The sequence below is a fragment of the Equus przewalskii genome, chromosome 3, assembly GCF_037783145.1.
Source record: "Equus przewalskii isolate Varuska chromosome 3, EquPr2, whole genome shotgun sequence".
NCBI lineage: Eukaryota > Metazoa > Chordata > Mammalia > Perissodactyla > Equidae > Equus > Equus przewalskii.
Window position 1 is genome coordinate 22856158 of NC_091833.1, and position 23721 is coordinate 22879878.

Consider the following 23721-nt stretch of genomic DNA (forward strand, 5'->3'; position numbering starts at 1 on the left):
TCAGGGATTGGAGACAGCGACCCACCTCTGTTATGCTGGTCCCACGGGGCGCCTACTCCGAGGAAGGAGGTTGCCTGAGGACCAGGACACTGCCACCCCCAAAAGCCTAGCCTTGGGCACCTCATCCTAGTGGCATCGGCATCGCTTGGAAAAGGAGCCAAAGAACTTGTGGAGAAGGGTCCTAACTCATCTGTGCCTGGGATGAAACGTCCCAAGGAGGACGGCCCCCAGGACACCGTGCGTCCCCGCTGTGGGTGGTGTGTCCGTCCCGCGGGATGCATCCGGAGGACCCCAGCCCTCTGCCTGTCTGCTGAAAGCGCGGGAAGCCCCCCGGGCCCGAGACCAAAGGCTGGAAGGCGGAGTTGAGCTCCTTCCCGGGCGCGGGCACCCAACCACCGGCCCCACTCCCACGGGGAGCCGGGCGGGCGCCGCCCCCGACCCGCGGTGGCGCCCGCGCCCGCGGGGCCCCGCTCGCCCGACCAGTCTGGCAGCGCCCGGCTCGGATTTCAAAGCCCGGCTTCCTGGCCGTGAATGGGCCTGCGCCCGCTCGGCCTTTCCCACAGCCCCCTCCCACCGCGCCCTCCCCCCTCGCCGCTCCCCCCTCCCTCCGCCGCGCCCACGTGACGCCGAGGCTCGGCGGCTCGGATTACCGCCGCCGCTCAGTCCCCGCGCCCAGGCTGCGCCGCCGGCCGCCCGCGCCGCGCCCCCCGCGCCGCCCGCCAACCCCGCCGCGACATGGCCCGCGCCGCCCCGCGGCGGCCCGCGTCCCCGGAGCGCGGCGCGGACGGCCCCTGAGCGCGGCCCGGAGGCGGCAGGCCCGGCGGCCTCGGAGCGAGCGCCCGCGCGGCCCGGCTCCCGCGCCCTGCCTGCGCCCCGCCGCCGCCCGGCCCGAGCATGGAGACGGCGGAGAAGGAGTGCGGCGCCCTGGGCGGGCTCTTCCAGGCCATCGTCAACGACATGAAGGTAACGGGGCGCGGCGGGGCCGGCGCTGCCGGGCGCGCGGGTGCGGGTCCCCTCTGGGGACGCGCGGCGGCGGGCAGCGGTGCCCTGCTGTGTCCGTGCGCCGCGGTGTCTGTGTGTCCTTGTCTGAGTGTGTCCGTGTCCGGCCTGCGTCTGCTGTGCAGCCAGGTCTCGGGTGCCTGTCTGGGGGGATGTGGGTGCTCGTGTGTCGGGGCATCCGTGCGGTGTCCGGAGTCTGTGCGCACCCGTGGGGTCCGGACGCGAGCCTGGACACACACGGGCTCCCTTGCGCCCCGGACCCCAAAACCGTGAATGGGGTTTGGCTCTGGGGGCGACTACAGCCCTTTAACAGGTCTGGGGTCTCCGGCCTCTGCCCCCTTCTACCGCCGTGCCCCCCGCCCCCGACGCCCCTGAGTCCAGACAATGCTGTCACCACCAATGCCGGGGAAATAATGAAGCAGAGAACCGTTAACTCCTTCCCCGCCAGGCCGCCGCGACTGCCACCCCCCACTTCCCTTGTCCCCTTGTCGTGGCAGCAAGCCCCAGGAAGCTCCAGGCCTCCAAGGTCTCCAGGCCGAGTCTCCCTGCATCCCAAGGCCTCTGTCCTCACCTTGGGAGGAGGACAGGAGAAGGTTGGGATTGGTGGAGCAACCCCAAGGGAGGGCCTTCCCTACCCTGGCACTCCTACAATCGCTGTGATTGCCAAGGTCAGGCTGGAGCAGGCCACCAATTCCCTGCCCACCAGGTGGGGAAACTGAGGCCTGGGAATGGCTCAAGGTCATTAAGGAGACTGTTGGATGCTGTCCCTGACCTCACCACTCACTGTTGATCTAGGGAGCTAGGGGACCTCTGCCCCAAAGAGGCCAGGGTTTGTCAGGGCTGGCCCAGGCTGACTAGGCAGAGAGGAGATCCAGCTCCAGCTCAGGGTGGGGGCCAAGAACCAGCGACCATACCCTCTCCTCTGGGGCAGGACTGTGGGCCCCCATCTTCATGGCCTGTCGCACACTCCCAAGTACACAACACAGAATCCCACGGTGACATCGCAGGCCCGGGAGGAAACACCACACACCATGCTGCAACCCGCCCCAGAGTGTCGGGCAGGCCCTTTGGGTGGCTCCCAATGCTGCCAGGGGAACAGCCCCAGGGGCCACATCCCTGCCCCTAGAAGAGGCCTGAAGCCACCCTCACCTGGGACTGCAGTGTTAGCAGCATGGAGGTGCCCCCCACCACCACCCCCCCATACAGGATCCTCCCCTGAGACCGCCATCCCTTGCAACACCACCGGGCCCCTTCTGCCAGCCCTCCGAAGTCCTGGCTTCTCTCTGCCCTCAGCAGCCCCTCCTGCCCTGTGGACATCACAGCCCTGCCACCAGGATCCCTTCCTAGGACCAGGCACCCCCTACCTCCCTCCCCCAGGCACTCCCAGGGCTGGCAGAGGGTGGGACCTTCCCACACCCTCCTCCCGCTGGCAGCCTCTCTCCGCAAACACTGCAGAGAGCAGCAGCTTTTGCTCCGCTCGGAGAAGAGGGGCAGGACCGCCTCCCTGCCTCTCCGGGCAATTTGCAAGGAACTTTGGGATGAGACAGAAGGAAAGAGATCCAGAGTGTAGCAAGAGATTCAGGCAGGATTTTCTGCTATGTGTGGGCAAAATGGGAGAGGTTTCACCTGGGGTGATGCCAAGTACCTATGACACAGGCATGTGTTCAGGCCAGGGACAGAGCAGCGGACTGGGCCACCTGGAGGCCAAACACCTGGATTTGGGGCCAGCCCCTGGCTGTTTCCCTCAATGGCCTGAGCCACAGAAGCAGGGGGGCTTCCACAGAGGAAGGTGGCCACGTCGAGGAGGCTGAACTTGTCCCCCAGGGCTTCCACAGGCCCCACAATAGCCCACTCTGACCATCTGGGAGGCCCAGCCCCTGGCCTCTGGGTAGCCCACTAGGGCAGGGAGGGCTCCCTGGGCTGCCCTGGAGCCTGGAGGGCCTAGAGGAGGATACCAGCTCAGGGATGGGGAGGGGAGCCCTCAGGAGCTTTCCCTGCCTTCTGTGCCTCGTTTAACTCAGCTTAGTTGCCCACTGGAGCCCAGAGAGGAGCGGGGACTTGCCCAAGATGACAGGACTGGGCACAGCACCCGGCGCTCTGCCACAGGCCCCCAGCAGACCGGACTGCACCTTCAGCGGAATGAATGAGGCCTCCATCCGGAAAATGGGGTCATCATCTTTGCCGATCCTCTCTGGAGTAGGGAGGATCACCCAGACACGTAGGCCCTGCCGGGCGGGAGGGCTCCAGGCAGAGGTGCAGCACTGACTGGGCACTCACTCCGGGCCAGGCACAGTGCCGAGGGCGTCCTCTGCAGTGTCTCCTCAAGTCTCCACGCTGACCGAGGACACAGGTGCCGTTCCCATCCTCATCTGACTGGTGAGGAAACTGAGGCTCAGAGAGGGGCCCTGGCCCAGGGTCACCGGCAAGCCCTCTCTCTCGGATCGCAGCCTGGGTCACTCCCTGCACAGCCCACTTCTGAACCACGACCACCACCTGGACATAGACAGTCTCCAAGGGCCTGGAGCCTCAGCAGCCTCCTTATCGGTGTCATCCCATCCTCTTGGGCACTTCTAGTGACAAGCAGGGGGCGGTGCTTGGTGTTTCTCCTGTCCCTGCCACCTCCTCACCCTTGATGCCCAGGTACTCAGCCCTCTGCCCTGATGTGGAGTGACCATCAGACATGGGATCAGATCCTGGCCCTGCCACTCAGTGGCCTTGGGCAAGTCTGAGCCTCGGTTTCCTCATCTGTAGAATGGGGGTGATAATTGTGTTCCTTTGAGGAGCCTTTGGAAGGATTCCATATGATCACACAATGGAAGGGCTTAGCTCAGGGCCTGGCCCACTGCAGCATTTGGTCAGCAGTACCAATTACTGTTATTAGTGATGATAAACCGGAGTCTTAGAGCCTGCCAGCCAGGGCATGGCCGCAGGGAGAGTGCAGGCCCAGGTGAAGACTGAGGATGCTCTCTGGGCCCTGGCTGTCCCAGCCCCTCAACCTCCTGTTTCTGGGGTCCTTTATGAATTATTGGTGGGGAGTGGAGTCCCCAGTCCTTAGAGACTGAGGTGCTCGGCCATCTGCTGAGGAGGAACTGGGCCTGGCCTCCCCCCGCCTCATCTTGTCCTCTCCCCACTGGGAGATCAAGGCTGTGAAGGCCTGGGATGGAATAGGTTCATCTGGGTGGAAGCTGAGGGAATGGGCTCAGCCCAGGGACTTCAGTGGAGTAGGGACCTGTCTCTCTCCAGCTTCTCCTAGTCCCTTGCTCTCTCAGACTGCCCAGAGGCTGCTGAAGGCGCTGAGAAGGCTTCCTGGGGGCCAGAAGAGCCACCTCTGGACCCTGCACCCCCAGCATCATCTCTCCTCCCTAGAGGTCTTGGCAAGGCTTTGGGGCTGAAGGGTCAAGGTGGCAGGAGGCTGCCACCTTTCAGAAGGCTCCTGGGCATGCTGAGATGTGGATTAGCTCCTCAGGACTGCCAGGGACCACATCCCAGTTCCCTTTACCCCTGAGCTGTGCCCGTGAGGAGACAGCCCACCCACAGCCTCCCCCTCCCGCCCCAGCCTGTGTGAACTCAAATATTTACTTTCCCTGGACCCTGGTTGGGCTGCGCCGGGAATGGAGGGACTTTCTAAGGCTTGCTGAAGCTGTCCTGTCTCCTTTCCACCCCTGCAGGCCGTCCTCAGCTGGAGAGGCCAGCTAGAACCTGCTCCGGGGTTCCGGCCAGGCAGAGCCTCCCTATGAGGCCCTGGGGGCTGCTGGGGTCTCTGCTTCCCCCTTTCCTCAGGAAAAGCGCCAGCCCCCAGTGCCCCATCCCACCTGGAAGGGAGGGTCGGAAGCCCCTTGGGGCTGGGGCTTTGCTGGCTCAGGGCTCCCCTTTGAGGACGGAGCCCTGCACAGGGCCCTTGGACCAGGGCTGAGGTTCCTCCAGGACCCAGCAGCTGCAGGAGGGCGCATTAGCCAGAAAAGCCCCTTGATCAGACTGGACAACTTGGTCGCCAGGAGCCCAGCCTCCCTACTGGGAAACCCCCTCCCAACTCATAGCTTTGGGCCAGGCTGGGATAAAGGCCACAGTGTGTCCCCAGGAGGGGAGGGGAGCCGGGGGTGGAGAAAGGTAGCTCTGTTGGCCACACAAGGCTCCATTCAGCCCAGGGCCTGGCTGTCCCGGGCAGGCTGGCCAGGCCCTGCAGCAGCCACAGCCTCCCCAGGCCTGGGAGCCACTGCTGCTGGCCTGGGATGGATAGCTGGCTGGGCTGGCAGCAGCTTCCGGGGCACAGGGTATGGGCCCCCAGAGGCCCCAGTTTAGACCTGGCATGCCTTGAGCCCTGTCACTGCACACTGTACCTCTGCGCCCGTGCCATGTGGACCATCCCAGGCTGTGTCCAGGGGGACATGGTGCCCCTCCTACAGCTCAGCCCAGATCCCCTGCCAGGCCTCTGGGGAGCCCCGAGGAGACAGGACCTGCCATTTATTGTTTCCATGTCCCCTGAGGGCCAAGATGGTTGCCACTGTAGACAGTAGGACAGACCTCCTGACTGTCAGGGAGAGAGGGATGAGCAAAGGCACCTGTTCCTAGAGCCAGGCCCTCCTCGTGCCCGATGGCTCTGTCCTTGGTCCTCTGTTCTCCCAGAGGGCCCAGGAGCCTCCCTCTCTGTGGGGACAGAGCCGCTCTCTCAGAAACTGCCCAGAATCTGATTGGAGGCATGTGGGGAGCCCAGCACAGGTGGAGCCCAGCAGCCCCCAAGGAGTCTCACTTCCTCTCCCGTCTCCTCGGCAGAGCTCCTACCCCATCTGGGAGGACTTCAACTCCAAGGCCACAAAGCTGCATTCCCAGCTGAGGTGAGGCTGCTGAGGGTGCCCCAGCTGGGGAGGGGCGGGACAGAGGACAGCTCACCCACAGACCATCCCACTGTCCATCTCCCCAGGACCACTGTGCTGGCTGCTGTGGCCTTCTTGGATGCCTTCCAGAAAGTGGCAGACATGGCCACCAACACTCGAGGTGGGGAGGGGGCGTGGCTGGAGGTTGGGGATGCCCCAGGTTGGGCTTGCAGGCTGGAAAGGCTGAGTGGAGTGTGAGCCAGGTAGAGGACACCAGGCCCAGAGTCAGGACCTTGAGTTCTGCTCTATAATGGCAGGGGCTGGTTATGGAGCGAGTGAGGCCTTCATCATTAGAGGCATGCAAGCAGGAGTGGGTGAGCAGTGACAGGGATTACTACAGGGGGCTTCCATTATTGCTGTGGGTGGCTCACTTGACCCCGCAGGCACAGTTGTACAGTGTACAGTTGTACCCTTCTGTACAGTAAGTCTGGTTATGGCTTCTCATCCATCCCATTGCCCTTCTGAGAACCCCCGGAGACAGGGGAGGTTCCCTGTTTGCCTGGGTGTCTCCTCTGCCTTCTGGTCCGAGTCGCAGGAGCCGGGGCCCCTGTTCCTTCGGGTGGTGAGAACCAAGGCAATGGACAGGTGCTCACACCTTGGTGCCTGCATCTGTGTGCAGCTGGAGGTGGTTCCCTGTGGGCGGGAGGGAATTTTGGCTGACTCTTTGCATGGTCCTTCATGCTGGCCTCTGCCAGCTGGGGCGAAGGGAGGCTCCTGGTCTGACAACGAGAACATCCGCAGCTCCAGGAGGCAGGCATGGCCGGGGTGGGCAGGGCCTGGCCCCATGCGGACTAGGGCCTGGGTAAATATTGAGGCAGGATCAAATCCCCGCAGCGGCCCGCCGGCTTGCGGAATGCGGTGGGCGGGCGCGGGCTGCGGGGTCTTCGCGGGCCGGCGCGCCCCCTGGTGGCCACAGGCCGGGACTGCAGAGGCCCGGGCGGGCTCCTTCCCACCCCGCGCGCTTGCCTCGCCAGGGGCCACGCGGGACATCGGCTCGGCGCTCACGCGCATGTGCATGCGCCACCGCAGCATCGAGACCAAGCTGCGCCAGTTCACCAAGTGAGTGGGCGCCGCGGGTGGGCGGGCGCAGGGGACGCAGGGAGACACAACCCCACCCCATCCCCACCCTAGTAGCCCTGACCTGCGTGCCCCGCCCACAGCGCACTGCTGGAGAGCCTCATCAACCCGCTGCAGGAGCGCATCGAGGACTGGAAGAAGTCAGCCAACCAACTGGACAAGGACCACGCGAAAGGTGGGGCCGGAGCTGGGGCGGGGGCTTTCGGCCCCAACTCCGCAGAGACCCCCATCACAGCGCTCCTCTCTCCCCTCTGCGCAGAGTACAAACGAGCCCGGCATGAGATCAAAAAGAAGTCTTCAGACACGCTGAAGCTGCAGAAGAAAGCGCGCAAAGGTAGAGCCCAGAGCGGCCCATCAGGCACAGCCCCCCCGGGCCCCACTCCGTATCCCCCTCCACCAGCCTCCCCGCCATGTGGCACCCCAGGGCATCATCCTCCTGGCCAAAGGAGCCCTATTCTGGACACAGGACCCTCCAACCTGTTGGGTGGGACGGAGGGAGCACCCTGCACCCCAGATCTGGCCCAGGACCCTCTCAGGGAGGCAGCAGGAGACCCCTCAGGCCCAGGCCCCCGCGCCCCCCCCCCCCCAGGAGTGGCTCTGTCCATCCGGCTGTCTTTCACACATTCTTTCTTTCTCTGTCTCTTCTCTTCTCCTCCTCCCACATCCTTCCTGTAGAGCTACTTGGTAAGTCAAATGTCCGTCCCTCCAGCTGCTCCTCCCGTCCTTGTCGCATTTGTCTGTCTCCCCCAGCTCAGGGCCTTTGGAAGGAACCTCTCCAGGCCAAGGACGAGCGAGGAAGGCTGTCCGTCGAGCAAGGGAGGGGCCTGGGGCACAGTCCTCCTGGGGCCCCCAGGGCCCCTGGCCAGGGATGAGTCGGGGGCCACTGCTGGGTCAGTCTGCCAGGCCAAGAGGGGTTGGACCGGGTGGGGTGGGGGACACAGGCCCTGGCTGCCCTGCCCCAGCCAGGCCTGCCCAGAGTCCATACCTGTCGCTTGCCCACTTCCTGTTTCACCATCTCCTCTACATCATCCTCTCACCTCTCTCTGTCTCTCGCTGCTTCTTTGTGTCACTGTTGCTGTCCTTGTGCATCTCCCCCTAAGCTGAGTGGGGGCCCACACTGAGATACCCTCCTTTCCCTGCCCCCAGGACCCAGCCCCTAGCTCTCCTGAGCCCAGCACCCTGCAGGGGCCTGGCCTAGAGCTGAGCCTCCACCCCACCTTCCTGTGCCCTGTGGGGCCAGGGGGCACCGTCCCACGGACAGTGAGGGTATCCTGGGGGTGGAAGACTCAGCTGTTGTGGAGGCCTCCACTGGGCTCCCCTGAGCACAGCTGCTCCAAGGGCTGCCCCAGGTCCTGGGTGGCTTTGCAGCTTTGGTGTCTTTCCTGTGTGCATTTCTGTCTTTCCTTTCTGCCTGCTCTGGGACCAGCCCCTCCACAAGCCCCACAGTCCTGACCACCCTCCCTGGTCCCCTGGCCCCCATGGCAGTGCCCAGCCCCACAACCAGGGACATCACCATGGGCCCTGAGCCATGGAGGCAGCGAGCCAGGCCAGCGTCCCCAGCGCGGCCTCTCCTCCCAACCCCTCCAGGGAAAGGAGACCTGCAGCCCCAGCTGGACAGCGCCCTGCAGGACGTCAACGACATGTACTTGCTGCTGGAGGAGACGGAGAAGCAGGCCGTGCGCCGGGCCCTGATCGAGGAGCGCGGCCGCTTCTGCACCTTCATCACCTTCCTGCAGCCTGTGGTGGTAGGTCCCTCAGGGGCAGAGAGGCGTTCTGAGCATCCCCACAGTTGGGCTAGTTGAGAGGTCCCCCCAAAATCCCAAGAATCAGGATTTGGGAGCCACTGGGCAAGAGTTCTTCTGGGTAACTCAGAGGTCCTGGCAGGTTGGGGCAGGCCCAGGATTGACCCTTTGACCTTCAAAGAAGGCCGCTTCTCAGTGATCCCTGGCTGGGTGCGTTCAGAGCCACATGCTCCTGGCCCAAAGACAGGTCTCATAGCTCATGCATGTATTTGGTCCAGATGGATGGTCGTGCCAGCCTCTGTCACCCCGAGCAGCCTGGGCTAGTGGGGAGGATGAGAGAGAGAGGCCAGGTGAGGCCTGTCCCTCCAGGCTGGGCGAGCAGGGAGGGCCGGTGGGTCTGACGGGCTGCTTCCCCAGAACGGCGAGCTGACCATGCTGGGTGAGATCACCCACCTGCAGGGCATCATCGACGACCTGGTGGTGCTGACCGCTGAGCCGCACAAGCTGCCTCCCGCTAGCGAGCAGGTGCGACCAGCCTTGGGGATGGGGGACCGGGGGAGGGCCTGCCCTTGACTGGGGACAGTAGAGGAGGAAGGGGACAGCATTTGGGGGAGGTAGCTGGGGACAGAGGACCAGACATGTCTCAACACCCACGGTGGGGCACCCAGGAGCACCTGCCCAGGTGAGGGGTGGCGTGCCCAGGACCCAGCAGGGGCCTCAGCCTGAGAGCAGGTGGGTGGAGTCCCAGATCCGTGGGCCTTGGCCCTGCGTCTGCCCCCAGTCTCCACTTGAGCAAGCCAGACCTGGCAATGCCTGCCGCCACCCATGCCCAGAACCTGTCACCTCCGCTAGACACAGGCACACCTGCACACACATGCCGCCCTGCCCACCTCACCCCATCACTGTGCTCCCACTGCACCAGCATCAGCCCTACCTGGCATTGCTCTCACTAGGAGCTCACTGTATGCCCAGCACTCCGCTGAGCATATCTTACTGAATCACCTCTAAGACAAGAACAGTTGCCTACATTTCACGGGAGAAAACTGAGGCTCAGAGAGGTCCAGGAACTTGCCCAAGGGGCACAGCAGAGCCGGAATTTGAAGCTCATGGTGTCCTCCATGGTCACTCTGCCTGGCTCCTCTGCCAGTGACAGTGAATCCTCAGGAGTGCTTGGTTCTCCCATGTCCCCTGTCTGGCCCAGGCTGGGCTCAGAATCCACTCAGTGTGTGTGAGCTGAGGGGGCCTGGCCCAGGTGGAGGCAGCATCCCTGAGAATCAGAGAGGGCAGAATCTCCCCCCAGCACCCCCAGCCCTCTGGCAGCCCTGCTTCCCACCTGCCTGAGTAAGGAGCTTGCATTTGGAAAAAGCTGGGGGGGCCTTCAGACTCCTGGGGGCCTCCTGCTGGGGCCTGGTTCTAAATAGAGAAGAGAGTGGGGGCCCCAGGAAAGTGATAAGGCTCTCTGTAGAGCAGGGCTGCCTCCAGTGACCCCATCCCTGTCCCATCCAGGTGATCAAAGACCTGAAGGGCTCTGACTACAGCTGGTCATACCAGACCCCACCCTCATCACCCAGCAGCTCCAGCTCCCGGAAGTCCAGCATGTGCAGGTCAGGGGGCAGGGAGGGTGATGGGGTTGGGAGGGCCAGGGGTACCCCAGGAGGGAATGGGGAAGCTCCTACCAAAGCCACATCAAGAATTGCTTCAGGGCCCCAGAATCCCACAATGTCTACGTCATCAAGGAATTTGCAAGTGTAGACGACACATGGACCCTGGTCGCAAGGCTGCTGCTGGTGCCAGACAGGTGTTAGCAGGAAGAGGAGGGCAGGAGCAGCTCCACTTACGGAGCAATAAGTAAATGCTTTGTGCATTTTCTTCACTGAATCCTAACACCACCGTATCAGGTATGGTGTTGTCTCCATTTCACAGAAGGGGAAACTGAGGCACAGAGTCCCAGCATTTAGCCACTGGGCTCTGCCTGGCCCAGCACAGTCTGGGGGAATAGTAAGAATTAGGTCGGAGGGGCCGGCCCAGTGGTGCAGCAGTTAAGTTTGCACGTTCCGCTTCGGCGGCCTGGGGTTTGCAGGTTCGGATCCCGGGTGCGGACATGGCACCGCTTGGCAAGCCATGCTGTGGCAGGCATCCCACATATAAAGTAGAGGAAGATGGGCACAGACGTTAGCTCAGGGCCAGTCTTCCTCAGCAAAAAGAGGAAGATTGGCAGCAGATGTTAGCTCAGGGCTAATCTTCCTCAAAAAAAAAAAAAAGAATTAGGTCAGGGAAGAATATGGAGGCTTCTGGGAACATATGCTGAGGCCACAAGGTAAGGGATCCTCCAGCGTGGCTGGTTCCTGAGAGCTGGTGCCCGGCAGATGCCACAGGCCCGAACCCCAACCCAGGCTGGCCCCGAGGTCTCCTTCAATCACCGGGCAGTCTCCGGATCAGGGATGCTTCCAGGGCTGTCCCCGGGGCAGGATTTGGAGGAGACAGTTAAGATTCAAGGCTCCTCAGGGGGAGAGCAGTGAGCACAGAGCGAGTTACTGGTGGGGAGCACCCTCTGTGCCAGGCACCCTTCCCCAGAACAGCCTCTGCTGGGTACTGAGCATGGGGCCTGGGAGGAAAGCCGGGCACAGCAATCAGCATCTCCTGCAGGGAGAGGAGGGCCCAGGTCTGCCGGACCCCAAGTGGGTGGCCATCACAGGAGGGATAATTGATTGCAGGGGACACCCATGACCAAGGCTGGGGGCTGAAGGGCCTCAGGGTCAAACTCAGGAGGAAGGCAACCTTAAGTGCCGGGAGCATGCCCAAGGGTGAAATGGTTGTGTGGAGGATTGAGCTAGGGAGGGTGGACACCCTCAGGGTGGAGGGGATGAGGGCGGTGGTGGGTCCAGGACCCACACAGACCATCAGCACACATAAACAACCAAATAGGATTTGATGGTAAACATCAGACTTTGCGAAGGCAGTCTAGAAATGACCACACTTGTGTCTGGTTCTAGCCCAACTGTGAAACTGTTCGACACTTGGTGACTCAGTTTCCCCATTGTTAACCTAAGGTCTACTGTTCCTAATGGCAGAGTAGGAGGCAGAGAGACAGCTTCGCCCTGGGCATACCCTGGAGCACTGGGGCACTCCAGGGGTAGGCGCTGGACCAGCTCTTCAATGCTGTCCCCTGCCTAGGCCCCGCCCTCCCCCAAGATCCCAGAACCCAGCTCCTCTGTGGCCCCTGGTCTCAGGACCTTGTAGTCTGACATTGTCTTTTCCTTCCTTTGCCCCTTCCTCTCTCCCCTACCCTCGTCTGTCACCCTCCCTTCCATACGCACCCCTGTGTCTTCTTGTCTGGCTGCTGTGCCTGCCTCTTCTACTCCCCCAGCGCCCCCAGCAGCAGTAGCAGTGCCAAGGGTGGCGGAGCCCCATGGCCTGGGGGTGCCCAAACATACTCACCGAGTTCCACCTGTCGCTACCGCAGCCTGGCGCAGCCAGCCACCACCACCGCCCGCCTCTCCAGTGTCTCCTCCCACGACTCTGGCTTCATCTCCCAGGATGCCACCTACTCCAAGCCACCCTCACCCATGCCTTCAGACATCACCAGCCAGGTGAGCCAGTGTCCACAGGACCACCTGGGGTAGGGTGCTGCAGCCTCATGCCAGCTTCAGGCTGTCCACATGTGGGGCCACCTACACCTGTTGAGACTGGCCTGGAGGTCCCCAGGACCACTGCATTGGGGACCAATGTGAGCTCACTGCTTCAAGGCTAAGGAGAGGTGGGGAAGGTGTTGGAGCACCAGCATCTGCCACAGCAGGGGGCTTTTGTGGCCCCACTTCCTCCCCATTTCTCAATTCCTTGCCTCCTATCTTCATCCCGCCGTAGGAGCTGGGAGTGGGCAGCTTGCCAGCTCTGGCGCCTCAGCTCTCCTGCATAGGCTTACAGTGATGGAGTGGCTGGCCCTAGGACACATCCCCAGGGTACCCAGGATCTGCAGACATCCTCCCCTGTCTCCACACTTGAGCCACTCACTCTGAACCCAGAGACTGGCCTCAGATGCAGGCTCAGATCCTGCAGCCTCAATGAGATGGACAGAGAGACCACAGCAGAAGACAAAAGGAGGTCAGGCCACATGCCCAAGGTCTGTCCTCAGGGTATCAAGAGTGACCCTGCCTGCATTTGTATCTGTCTGCTGTCCCTCCCCATCATGGCTAGTGCCTCCATTTGAGCTCAGCATTCTATGCTCTCTTGTTCTTTTAACCAAGGGTGTCCCCACTGTGCTGCCAGTCTCTATCCCTCTGCTGGCTCATTCTTATCAGTACCCAAACATACTCTAGTCTCATCCATCTCAAAAGCCCTCCTTTGCCCCCACGTTCTCCTCCAGCCACCTAGTCTCCTTCACAGCAGAGCTTCTCAAAAGAGTTGTCTACCCCGACCATTTCTACCTCATTTCCCACTCACTCCTGTCGTCTCCACCGATAAATAATTGAAAAACCATAGATTTGTTCATTTCTTCCATATAGTTCTATCCATGTTTCCTTTATATTTTTTGAGACTGTTTTATTAGGCGCATACAAATTTAAAAGATATTTTTCCACTGGGTTCTGGCTTCCGTTGTTGGTTAAGAGCTCTGCTATCAGTCACATTGTTGCTCCTTTGTGAGTGATCTGACTACTCTCTCTGGTCGCTTTTCAGATGTTCTCTTTAGTTTTGCTGCAGTGTGTCTATTAAGGATTTGTTTTTCTTTAACCTCGCTTGACATGTCTGTATTCCTCTATCTTTATAGTAAATTGAATCTTCTAACATGGTGTCGTTGATCCTCTGTTCCTTAGATGCTTTCTAAGTTAAAGTCTGTTTTGTTAGATATTACTACAGCTACCTCAGCTTTATTTCTGTTCATATTTATATTGTCATCTTTTATCTCTTTGCTTTTAAATTCACTGTATCCTTACATTTTAGATGAGTCTCTTGTAAACAGCATATACCTAGATTTTCTTTTCTTATTCAATCTGACAATCTCTATCTCTTAATTGGCATTTTTAGTCCATTATATTTATTATGATTACTGACATATTTAGACTTGTCTTACTTTTTTCTTTCTATCTGTTCTGCTTTTTCTGTGCTTTTTTTTGTCTCTTACCTTTCCTTTGGTTTTTATTTTTCCCATTATTTTCCCTCTACCAGATTGTAAGTTATACTCTATTTCTTTTCTTTTACAGGTTATGTTGAAATTTTACCATGCATCTTTAGCAAAGTCACAACTTCTCCTCCTGAATAATTCACGGACTTTAATATATTTTGACTTCAGTTACCCACTCCCTTCCAACTTATAAGCTATTATATGTCACTCTCTCCCTTTTTATAACACCTAAAAATGACACTTTTCTTCTTAATTTCAACATTATTTTATACAGACAATATTTCTTTAGACTTAGCCCTGTGATCACACATTTCTTTGTTCATCGTTTTTTCTTGCATCTCAAATCTTTCTTCTTTCTTTCTTTCTGAAGTAAAGTACATCCTTTAGAAGTTCTTTTAGAAAAGATCTGTAGTAGTAAACTTGCTTTTGTTTGTATGTAAATATGCATTATTTTTGCCCGTTTCTTGAAAATTAATGTTGCCCGGAACACAATTCTGAGGCGGCAGTTATTCTGTCTCCCTACTTTGAAGATGTTTTTCCACTGTGCTCTGGCTTCCATTGTTGGTGAAGAGGTCTGCTATCAGTTACATTGTTGCTCCTTTGTGAGCATGTGACTTCTGTCTCTGGCCACTTTTCAGATCTTCTCTTTAGTTTTGCTACAATGTGTCTAGTCATGGATTTGTTTTTATTTAGCCTCACTTGATGTTTGTATTCCTATAACTTTGTATTTGTGTCTTTCATTTGTTGTGGGAATTTTCAGTCACCTCTCTTTATTCCTACTTTCTTTCTGTTCTCTCCTACTGGGATTCCAGTTAAATGTGTGACAGACCTTCTCATTCTCTCTTTGTGTCTCTTCACTCTCATCTTTTCCATCTCCTTGTTTCTCTGTCCTACGTTCTGGATAATTTCTTCAGGTCTGTCTTCCAATTTACTTTTTCTCTATTTTATAGCTGTTTAACCTATCCAGTGAGGGGTTTTGTTTGTTTGTTTGTTTAATAATTTTAGTCTTGGAGGAAAATTGCAAAAAGAATAGAGTTCCCACCTACCCTCCCACAGCCTACCCTAAGGTTAACATCTATGTAACCACCAAACAATTTCCAAAACCAAGAAGTTAACATGAGCACAATGCTGTTAACTAATCTAGAACTTTTTTCAAATTTTGCCAGTTTTCTCACTAATATCCTTTTTCTGGTCCGGGAATCCAAGACCCAGGGCAGGATCCTACATTGCAGTTAGCTGTGACTAGTTCGACTTTCCAGTCTGCCAGTTCTTCAGGCCCTCTTCCTCTTTCATGACGTTGATACTTCTGCAGAGTCCTAGTCAGGTATTTTGTAGAATAGCTCTCGATTTGGGTTTATCTGATGACTTCCCATAATTAGTTTGAGGTCATAGTTTTGGCAAGAATAGCACAGCAGTGGCTTATTGCTATCCCACATCCTCACCAGCCGTTGGTATTCTACATCTTTTTCATTTTAGCCATTCTGGTGTGTGTATGGTAGTAGTGCCCTGTGTTTTTAATTTGCATTTCCCTAACGATGAATGAGGTTGAACACCTTTTCATACTTTTAAAGGTCATTTGGATATCCTCTTTTGTGAAGGACCTGTTCAAATTTTTTGCCCATTTTTCTGCTAGGTTATCTTGTTTTATTGATTCATAGAACTTCCTATATAGTATAGTTATAAGTCCTTCCTCTGGTATCTTCTCTGATTCTGTGCACTCCCTTTGTACTCTCTTAATGGGGTCTTTTAATGACCTAAAGTTCTTCATTTTAATATATGTCCAATTTATCCATTTTCTAAAATTGTTACTGCTCTTTGTGTCCTGAGATATTTTTGTGTACTCCAAGGTCACAAAGATGTTTTCCGCTAAAGGCTTTTTTGTTTTACTTTTTCCCTTAGATCTGCAGCTCATCTAGAATCAATTGTGTGTGTGTGGTGTGAGGTAGGGGCCATTTTTTCCATATGGATGCCTAACTGACAATTTATTGACAAGACTGTCTTCTTCCCCTTCTGCTCTACCATGTTGCCTTTGTCGTAACTCAGGTATCTGTATATGTATGGCTGTTTCTGGAGTTTGTATTCTGTCCCACTGGTCAATTTGTCTGTTCTTGTACCAATACCACAGCATCTTAATTATTATAACTTTATAAAAGAAATCTTGATATCTGATAATGAAAGTCCTCTAGCTTTGTTATTCTTCAGTATCACCTTGCTTATTTGGGGCCCTTTGCATTTCCTTATAAATTTTAATATCAGCTTGTCAATTTTCACCAAAAAAAAAATCTCCTGGGATTTTGACTGGGATTCTGTATGTCTCTCCATTTATTTAGGCTTTACCTTCCCTCAGGACAGTCATGCATCACTTAACGACAGGGATATGATCTGAGAAATGCATCATTAGGCAATGTCGTTATTGTGCCAACATCATAGAGTGCACTTACACAAACCTAGATGGTATAGCCTCCTACACACCTAGGCTGTGTGGTGCTAATCTTATGCAACCACCATCCTTTATGCAGTCTGTTGTTGACCAAACCATCATTATGCAGCACGTGACTGTAATGTTTTATAGTTTTCATGTAAAGATCTTGTACATCTATCATTGGAATTTTTTTCCTGGGTATTTGACGTTTATTGATGCTGCCAGAAATTATATTGGCTTCTTAGGGTTTTTTCAATTGTGTGTTATCTGCTAACATTTAGAAATATTTTTTTGTACATTTGTCTTCCCTCCACTAACCTTGTTAAAATCACTTGTTAATTCTGATAATTGTAGATTCTTTTGAGTAGTCTCTATGTGTAATCATGTCATTTACAAATAATGACCGCTTTATTTCTTCTTTTCCAATCCTTTTGCTTTTTACTTCTTTTTCTTGCCTTGTTGCACTGCTAGGACTTCCGGTGCTGAATAGGAATGGTGATAGCGGGCATCCTTATCTTCTTCCCAACCTCAGAGAGAAACTATCGAGATTTTTGTAGATACTCTCCAGGACTCATGGTCCTGTCTCTGCCCTTGCTTCTGTTTTCTCCATTCTTGATAGTTGTTTTGAGTTGGGGGGACCTCCCAGGGTGCCAGTCGCCGTGACTGCCCAAAGCAGTGTCTCTCATGCACGCTTCAGTCCATTCTTAAATGGGCCTCCATCCCCACCATTCTATGAAACAGTTCTTGAGGTCTCCACGGACGCCCCGCTGCCCTCATCTGATGGCCCCCAGCAGCATCAGCACAGCTGACCCTCCCTCCTTTGCACATCAGGCTCTTCCTCTGATTTCTGTGATGTCATCTGCTCCTGCTGTCACTCTCCTTTGCTGGACCGTCTTCTTCCCAACCCCTAAATGTTGGCACGCCCAAGGTCCCGGACCCTCTTCTCTAACTACTCTCCCTACCTAGGTGACCTTATTCTGTCCCATGGCTGCTAGGTTTGTGGCTCCAACCCTGGCTTCTCCCTAAACTCCAGACTCATAAGTACAGTTGCCTACATTGCATCCCTGTGTAGATACAGCTTAACATGTGCAGGATGGACTCTGACTTCATGCCTCCCCCCGGCTGACCTCCTGAGAAAACAGGGACACTATCAGCCCAGCTGCTCAAGCCAGACACCTAACTGCCACCCTTAGTATCTCTTTCCCTTGCCCACCAGTCCAGGCCATCAGCAGCAAGTCGAGTAATTAATGCTCAAAATGTGTGGTTCTTGGGCTGGGCCGTGGGGTAGGTCCATGCCTGTAGTGTGCGCTCTGGGCACTGCGTTTTCTGCAGATGCTCACAGCCGTGGCCCTGAGGGCATACAGGGTGTGGTGCTAAATCGAACACCTTGCTGCATGCTGGCGCTGTGACCACGTCTGTTCTCTCCTCCCTGCCTCCCGGCCTGTCCACCCGCCTGCTGGCGTCTGCATGCAGAAGTCCTCCAGCTCTGCGTCCTCCGAGGCCTCAGAAACCTGCCAGTCTGTTAGCGAGTGCAGCTCCCCGACCTCGGTCAGTGCTCCCCACCCACTGCGGGATGCAGGGAGGGCCCGGGTCTGACCAGAGGGGTGTGCACAGAGTGCCTGTTCTCGCAAAAAAAGCTGCCTGGGCACCACCTGCAGCCACTCCCCTGGGACACCCCTTCCTGCCCCTGGGCTTAGTGGGACCAGAGGTTGCAGCATCTCCGTGCTCTGCCCTTGGCCATGATTGTGAGCCTGAGGCTCACATGGGCCTGGAAACCCTGAACCTCAACTATTTAGGGGCCCCTTTGGCCATGGGCAGTAGGACCAAGGGTCCCCCTCACCCGCCTCCGTTCCCTGCAGGACTGGTCCAAGGCCGGCCCCCACGAGCAGCCCGCAGGCACCACCCTGCAGCGGAGGAAGGACCGAGTGGAGCTCCTCCGAGACACAGAGCCCAGCCCGGCCAGCGGGGGTGCCCTGGGCCCCAGTGGAGAGGAAGCACCACGACCCCGCATGTCCCCTGCCACTATTGCAGCCAAGGTAGGCGCCAGCTCCCCGGGTACCCCAGCCAGGGCCCCACCTTCACTCCCAGGTCAGGGCCGGAGCCCAGTGAGTTGTCTCAGGACCAGCTCCGAGCACCTGGTGGGGGCTGCCTGGAGTCCGGGCTGAGGGGGGAAGCAGGGAGCGAGGCTTCAGCCTGCAGTCTTACCACCCCCAGCATGGTGAGGAGGTGTCCCCTGCGGCCAGTGACCTGGCCATGGTGCTGACCCGCGGCCTGAGCCTGGAGCACCAGAAGAGCAGCCGGGACTCGCTGCAGTACTCGAGCGGCTACAGCACGCAGACCACCACGCCCTCGTGCTCCGAGGACACCATCCCCTCCCAAGGTAGGCGCCGGGGGCTGGGGGTCGGTTACTGGGCCTTCACAGCCCCCAGGCCCCAGGCCCACTGCCTCCCGTGCCCGGCAGGCTCCGACTACGACTGCTACTCGGTGAACGGGGATGCAGACGGCGAGGGCCCGCCCGAGTTCGACAAGTCGTCCACCATCCCTCGCAACAGCAACATTGCCCAGAACTACCGCCGCCTGATCCAGACCAAGCGCCCGGCCTCCACCGCCGGGCTACCCACCGCGGGGCTGCCCACCGCCTCGGGTGCACCTCCCGGCGTGGCCACCATACGCCGCACGCCCTCCACCAAGCCCACCGTGCGCCGTGCCCTCTCCAGTGCTGGCCCCATCCCCATCCGGCCACCCATTGTCCCAGTGAAGACGCCCACCGTGCCCGACTCCCCCGGTTACGCAGGGCCCACGCGGGCGGGCAGCGAGGAGTGCGTCTTCTACACCGACGAGGCCGCCTCGCCGCTGGTGCCGGACCTGGCCAAGGCCTCCCCGAAGAGGCTCAGCCTGCCCAACACAGCCTGGGGCAGCGCGTCCCCCGAGGCCGCTGGCTACCCCGGGCCTGGGGGCGAGGAGGACGATGAGCAGCAGCAGCAGCTGGCCGCCAACCGGCACAGCCTGGTAGAGAAGCTCGGGGAGCTGGTGGCAGGCGCCCACGCCCTGGGCGAGGGCCAGTTCCCCTTTCCCACAGCCCTGTCGACCACCCCCGCAGAGGAAACGCCCACCCCGCCCCCGGCTGCCACCAGCGACCCCCCAGCTGAAGACATGCTGGTGGCCATCCGACGCGGGGTGCGCCTCCGCAGGACGGTCACCAACGACAGGTCGGCGCCCCGCATCTTGTGATGGCGCCACCCTCCCACCCTCTGGCCTCCCGCCAGGCCAGTGGGCAGCGGCGGCTCAGAGCAAAGGCACAGCCAGGAGAGAGCAGAGCTGGGCAAGCTTGCTTTCTTTTAAAGTCACATGAGGCAAAGCCACTTTACGGAAAGAGACACCCAGCTTGGATCTCCGTGGCTGGACAGGAAGTGACTTCTCTCTCACGCTCGCCAGGCGGAGCCTGGGGGCCTGAACTGGATCTGGAGCCTGTTTGATACTCTCCTGGCCTCCTCTGTCCCACCTTCCTCCTGCTGGCCCTGCCTTTGCCACATCTCAGGCCCAGGGCTATGCTCCTAGTCCACGACAAGGGGCCGGCCAGCCTTGGGCCATTCCGGCCAGTGCCACAGCTCAACTAGCCTGGCCACCTGGCCCCGGTCAGGTCAGCGTGCCTCGGGCTTTTTGGAATCTGGCGCCCTCCGCCCCTGACTGAGCCCCCCGTCCCTCCCCCTTCTCTCCTTCTCTCCCCGTCAGAGAGGCAGGGTGGCCATGGAGGGGCCAGGGTGCCCAACTGGCTAACGTATCAGATGTGACCGGAAAGCTGGGCAGAGTGGCTGGTGATTGGGAGGGCAGGGGGAGGGAGGTGAGCTGCCGTGGGGGAAGGGGACCTGCGTGGAGGAGGCTGGGGATCCCGAGGCAGCCTCCCCTTCCCCTGCGGTGGGGCTGGGTTGGGGGGCAGGGCAGGAGTCCAGAGGTCCGGGAGCTGCTTTCAGGTGTCCGGTCCTCATCTGGGCACGTCAGGACTTAACTCTGGGGGCACTTTGGTCACAGTTTCAGTCCCCTTTGGGGGTGGGGGCCGGAGCTGTAGAGGGTGTGGGGGGTTATTTTATGAATATAATAAAATGGAGCTGACTGGACAAGGACTGTGTATGGGGACAGGGTGGACAATACAGGGTGTGTCCGAGAGTGCCTGAGGGACAGAGGGCTCCACAGTGGCCTGGTGGGCCATGGCGGGAGGAGGAGGGCCGAATTGGCTCCGCCGAAGCCGGGGGCAGCTGTTCTTCTCCCCAGCATCTGGAACATTGCCAAATTAAGGCTGGTGAGGGCCAGGGCCTGCAGCCTGGCTGCGGTCTGAGCCAGGGCCGCCGGCTTGGGGGCAAGTCCAGGGAGACTGGCTTTGACTCTCTGTTGCCAGAGGAGATGCCCTCCCAGGATGGTCACCCCGCAGTCCCGGCCTTGTGCTGGGGGTGGGGCGGGGTGCCCTCCCCCTCCATGTACCATGTCCCGCGCCCCCTCTAAGCAGGTGAAAGCAGGTGCGCAGGGCTTCCTGTGGTCCCGCAGGGCTCCGGAGAGCAGGCATTTCCTAGTCTGGACGGGAAGCAGTTGGGGCTGAGTCTCCCAGCACCAAGCTGGAGCCCCTGCTAGTTTTTGTGCCAGGAGCTGGGATCCAGGCAGCATGGCCAGGAGGGTCTGGGGAACCAAGGGTGCCCCTAAGTGGATGGAGCCGCCCCCGGCTCCCCGAGGGCGATGGAGAATGGTACCTGTAAGTTGCTAGGTCTGAGAAGGGCCTTGCTGAGCGCTCCGGCCAACCCCAGAGCCCAGGTTTGGGTACCTGGAGGTGGCCCGGGCGAGGGAGGGCCTGAAGGGGCTGGGAGAGCAGGTGGCCAGTTTGGGAAGCCTTGGGGTGGGGCTTACACAGCCCCTTCCCCCCAGGGCTGCGTCAGGGTTTGCCCAGGTGGGCTGATGTAAGATGCAGGTTGTGTGATGTGAGCAGGGTAAGGGGCAGTGGGTGGGGGTGGGGATGGGTCCTCAAGTCCCTGTGAGGAAGAGCTTGCCTCCTGGGGGAAAGGCCAGCACCCCTCCCGTGCTCCGCCGTCCCCCCTCCCCTCCAAGCCACCCTAGGGCTGTACATAACTCCTCCATCCCCTTGATCACCTTCGTCCATTTAGTGACCACCTCGTAGGCCCACCCCCTCGGGATCCGAGCCAACCATCCCGCGTCGCAAACTTTGGTTTGGGGGACTTCTTTACGTTCGCTTTATTTTTCATTTTGTACAGAGAAATATTCTTTTCAAAAGCGTCTTTTGACTGAAGTAACTTTTCTGGTGCTGTTGTTAACTTGTTCCTTTTTTTAATTTATTTCCCCACCCCCGGCCTCCCCTCCTGGTTCCTACTCACCCATCTTCCCTCCACCTGCCGCCCCCCCATCCCATCTGAACCATTTTGTTTCTTTTCTTTCTGTCGGTTTTTGGATAAATTATCCTCTCCTCCCCACCCCCTCCACCCCCCCCCCTTGATTTAAATAGTCACTGCTCAAGTAACAAATTCACTGTGAAGATTCCAGTATTAATAAAGTCGTACTGTAATTAACACCCCCGCCTCCGCCTCCCTTCCTCGGCTGCTGCTCACCTGCCCCCGCAGCACCCTGCCTGCGCCCCAGCCCTTTCTCATCCCGAAACCCTGGCCAGGCAGCCCAGGGCGCCGTGTGGCAGGGCCAGGAGTGGCCAGGTCTTGTGCCAGGACCTAAGTTTTGAATGCCTCAGCTCTGTCCCTGCTGGGGGCTGTCTTCGGGCAGCCAGATGGGGGGAGGCACTGCCCAGGATCAGGCTTCTGAGGCCTGATGTGCTAGGGCAGGACTGGAAGAACACAATTCCTCAAATACCTACCATTCCAGGTCCATTCCAAACCCCAATCTTCAGACTCAGGCCCCAGGGCTGCCCCGACCTCCCACCTCCTGGACTCCCTCCCACTTCCTGCGCTCGTGGCTGGAGCTGGAGGGGGAGGCGGTGGAGGCCTCCAGGTCCTCTCCAGGTCCATTCACCCTTGCAGATGCAAAACAAACCAAAACTAAACAAAACAAAGCAGGTGTTTAATAGAAAAAATAAAAGGAACTGGAAGAGCATCCACTGTGGCAAGATGTGGCGTTGGGCTCTGCCCCCTCCCCGGCCTCATGGAGTGGTGTCCGCCCCATGCCCACCCGCCCCTCGACCAGCTCTCGCCTCTGCAGGCTAGGAGACGTTCGGTGCTGCCGTCGGGCAAGGGAGGCGGCCCGGGCAGTGCCAGGTGGGGCGGGAGCTCGGTCCTCATCCACCTTCAGGTGCCCACAGGTCCCCAGGTAAGACCACATGAGGCACAGAAGGCAGGAAGCTGAGCCCTTCTCAGGCACAGAATCCCCAAAGGACAAACACCCTTCCAGGGGTTCCTCTTCCAGCGGGGGCTCCCACCACCACGCAGCCAAGTGTCAGGCCCAGCTGAACTCCCGTGGGAGCTCCTCCAGCTGCCCCACCCAGGTCACCATACAGGCTGCTCTGGAAGGAGGCCTGGCCCCGTGCCCTCGGCAGCATCACTGAGGGGGGACTCCAGCCTCAGATCCCGGGGAGCGGGGCAGGGAGGTGGGGGGCTGCTGGGGCCAAGGGTACAGCTGGGCAGCCAAACACTGTGATGATGAGGACTCCGGGCTGTGGGGCTGAGGGCTGGGCAACTCACAGTCCTGCCAGTTCAGGACGGAGCTATGTTTACCTGCAGGGGACAGGAAAAAAGACTACAGGAGTGGCCAACACCCTCCTCGTCCCCAGACCAAGCCGCACTGTTTTTGTCCCCATACCCAGGGCCCATCTGGGCTTCCAGAAATGACCTGCAGCCCTGGGGAGCAGAGGGCCTGCCCAGGGAGTCCTGGCTCTGCCCAGTGACTGGCACCTGGCACCCTGCCCCAGCCCCATCCACCCCAGCTCCTTACAGCAAGGGCAGTAGAGCAGCTCCATGACCCGGAAGCAGTTGTCCAGCAGGGCTTTGGGCCGTACCAGCTTCAGGCTCAGCCCTGGGGCACTCAGGAGTGACAACACCGCTTCCACCTGGGGGCTGACCTCCACATCCTAGAAGGAGGAAACCGTTAGGACCGCAGGTCAGTGAAGAGACAGCCACCTCCCAGGAGAGCCGTAGGGCTGTTCCTCCTGGAGGGGCACAGACCACGGAAGAAGCACAAGACTTCCCGTGACCAGGAGGCCTGTAGGCGATTTCTCTCCTTCTTCTTGCCGCAGGTGCCAAGTTTCCTGGGGGGGGGGGGGGGGGGTCCCCCTCAGCACCCCTCACCCAAGCGCAACACAGATGCTTCTCTTTCTCCATCGTTGGTAAAATGACTGCAGGGGGCAGGCCGGAGAGGGAGGAGATCGGGCCATGCGGAGTCCCTGGCCCCAGAAACACTGTCCTTCAGGATGCAAAGACCCCCACCAACTCCAGGGAAGAAGAGAAAGGACCTTCATGAGGCTCATGTGGTGAAGACAGCGAGGTCAAGGCT

General features: G+C 58.5%; 2 protein-coding genes across 19 annotated transcripts in view; one reads left to right on the top strand and one right to left on the bottom strand.

The window, feature by feature from the left end:
* Positions 1-754: 754 nt before the first annotated feature.
* On the top strand, positions 755-21799 carry MTSS2 (MTSS I-BAR domain containing 2). 3 transcript variants are annotated; one of them, XM_070612313.1, is made up of 14 exons: positions 755-963; positions 5770-5831; positions 5918-5991; positions 6845-6929; positions 7031-7122; positions 7207-7281; positions 8535-8692; positions 9107-9214; positions 10196-10293; positions 12153-12279; positions 17704-17778; positions 18090-18266; positions 18445-18610; positions 18692-21799. In XM_070612313.1, the coding sequence occupies exons 1-14, from the start codon at positions 895-897 to the stop codon at positions 19459-19461; spliced, it is 2136 nt and encodes a 711-aa protein (XP_070468414.1). In that variant the 5' UTR covers positions 755-894; the 3' UTR covers positions 19462-21799. The 3 variants fall into 3 exon arrangements, with proteins under 3 accessions (XP_070468414.1, XP_070468413.1, XP_070468415.1); XM_070612312.1 differs by having other exon boundaries at positions 756-963; positions 12057-12279; XM_070612314.1 differs by lacking the exons at positions 755-963; positions 5770-5831; positions 5918-5991 and adding an exon at positions 7698-7837 and having other exon boundaries at positions 12057-12279.
* A 476-nt stretch (positions 21800-22275) lies between these two features.
* IL34 (interleukin 34) overlaps positions 22276-23721 on the bottom strand; it is a 57328-nt gene continuing 55882 nt past the window's right edge. For all 16 annotated transcript variants that reach the window (XM_070612318.1, XM_070612325.1, XM_070612322.1 and 13 more), the window contains exons 6-7: positions 23164-23299; positions 22276-22946 (exon numbers count right to left, since the gene is read on the bottom strand). In XM_070612318.1, the coding sequence (XP_070468419.1) occupies positions 22771-22946; positions 23164-23299 (312 nt within the window). In that variant the 3' untranslated portion in view covers positions 22276-22770. The remainder of the gene's footprint in view (positions 22947-23163; positions 23300-23721) is intronic.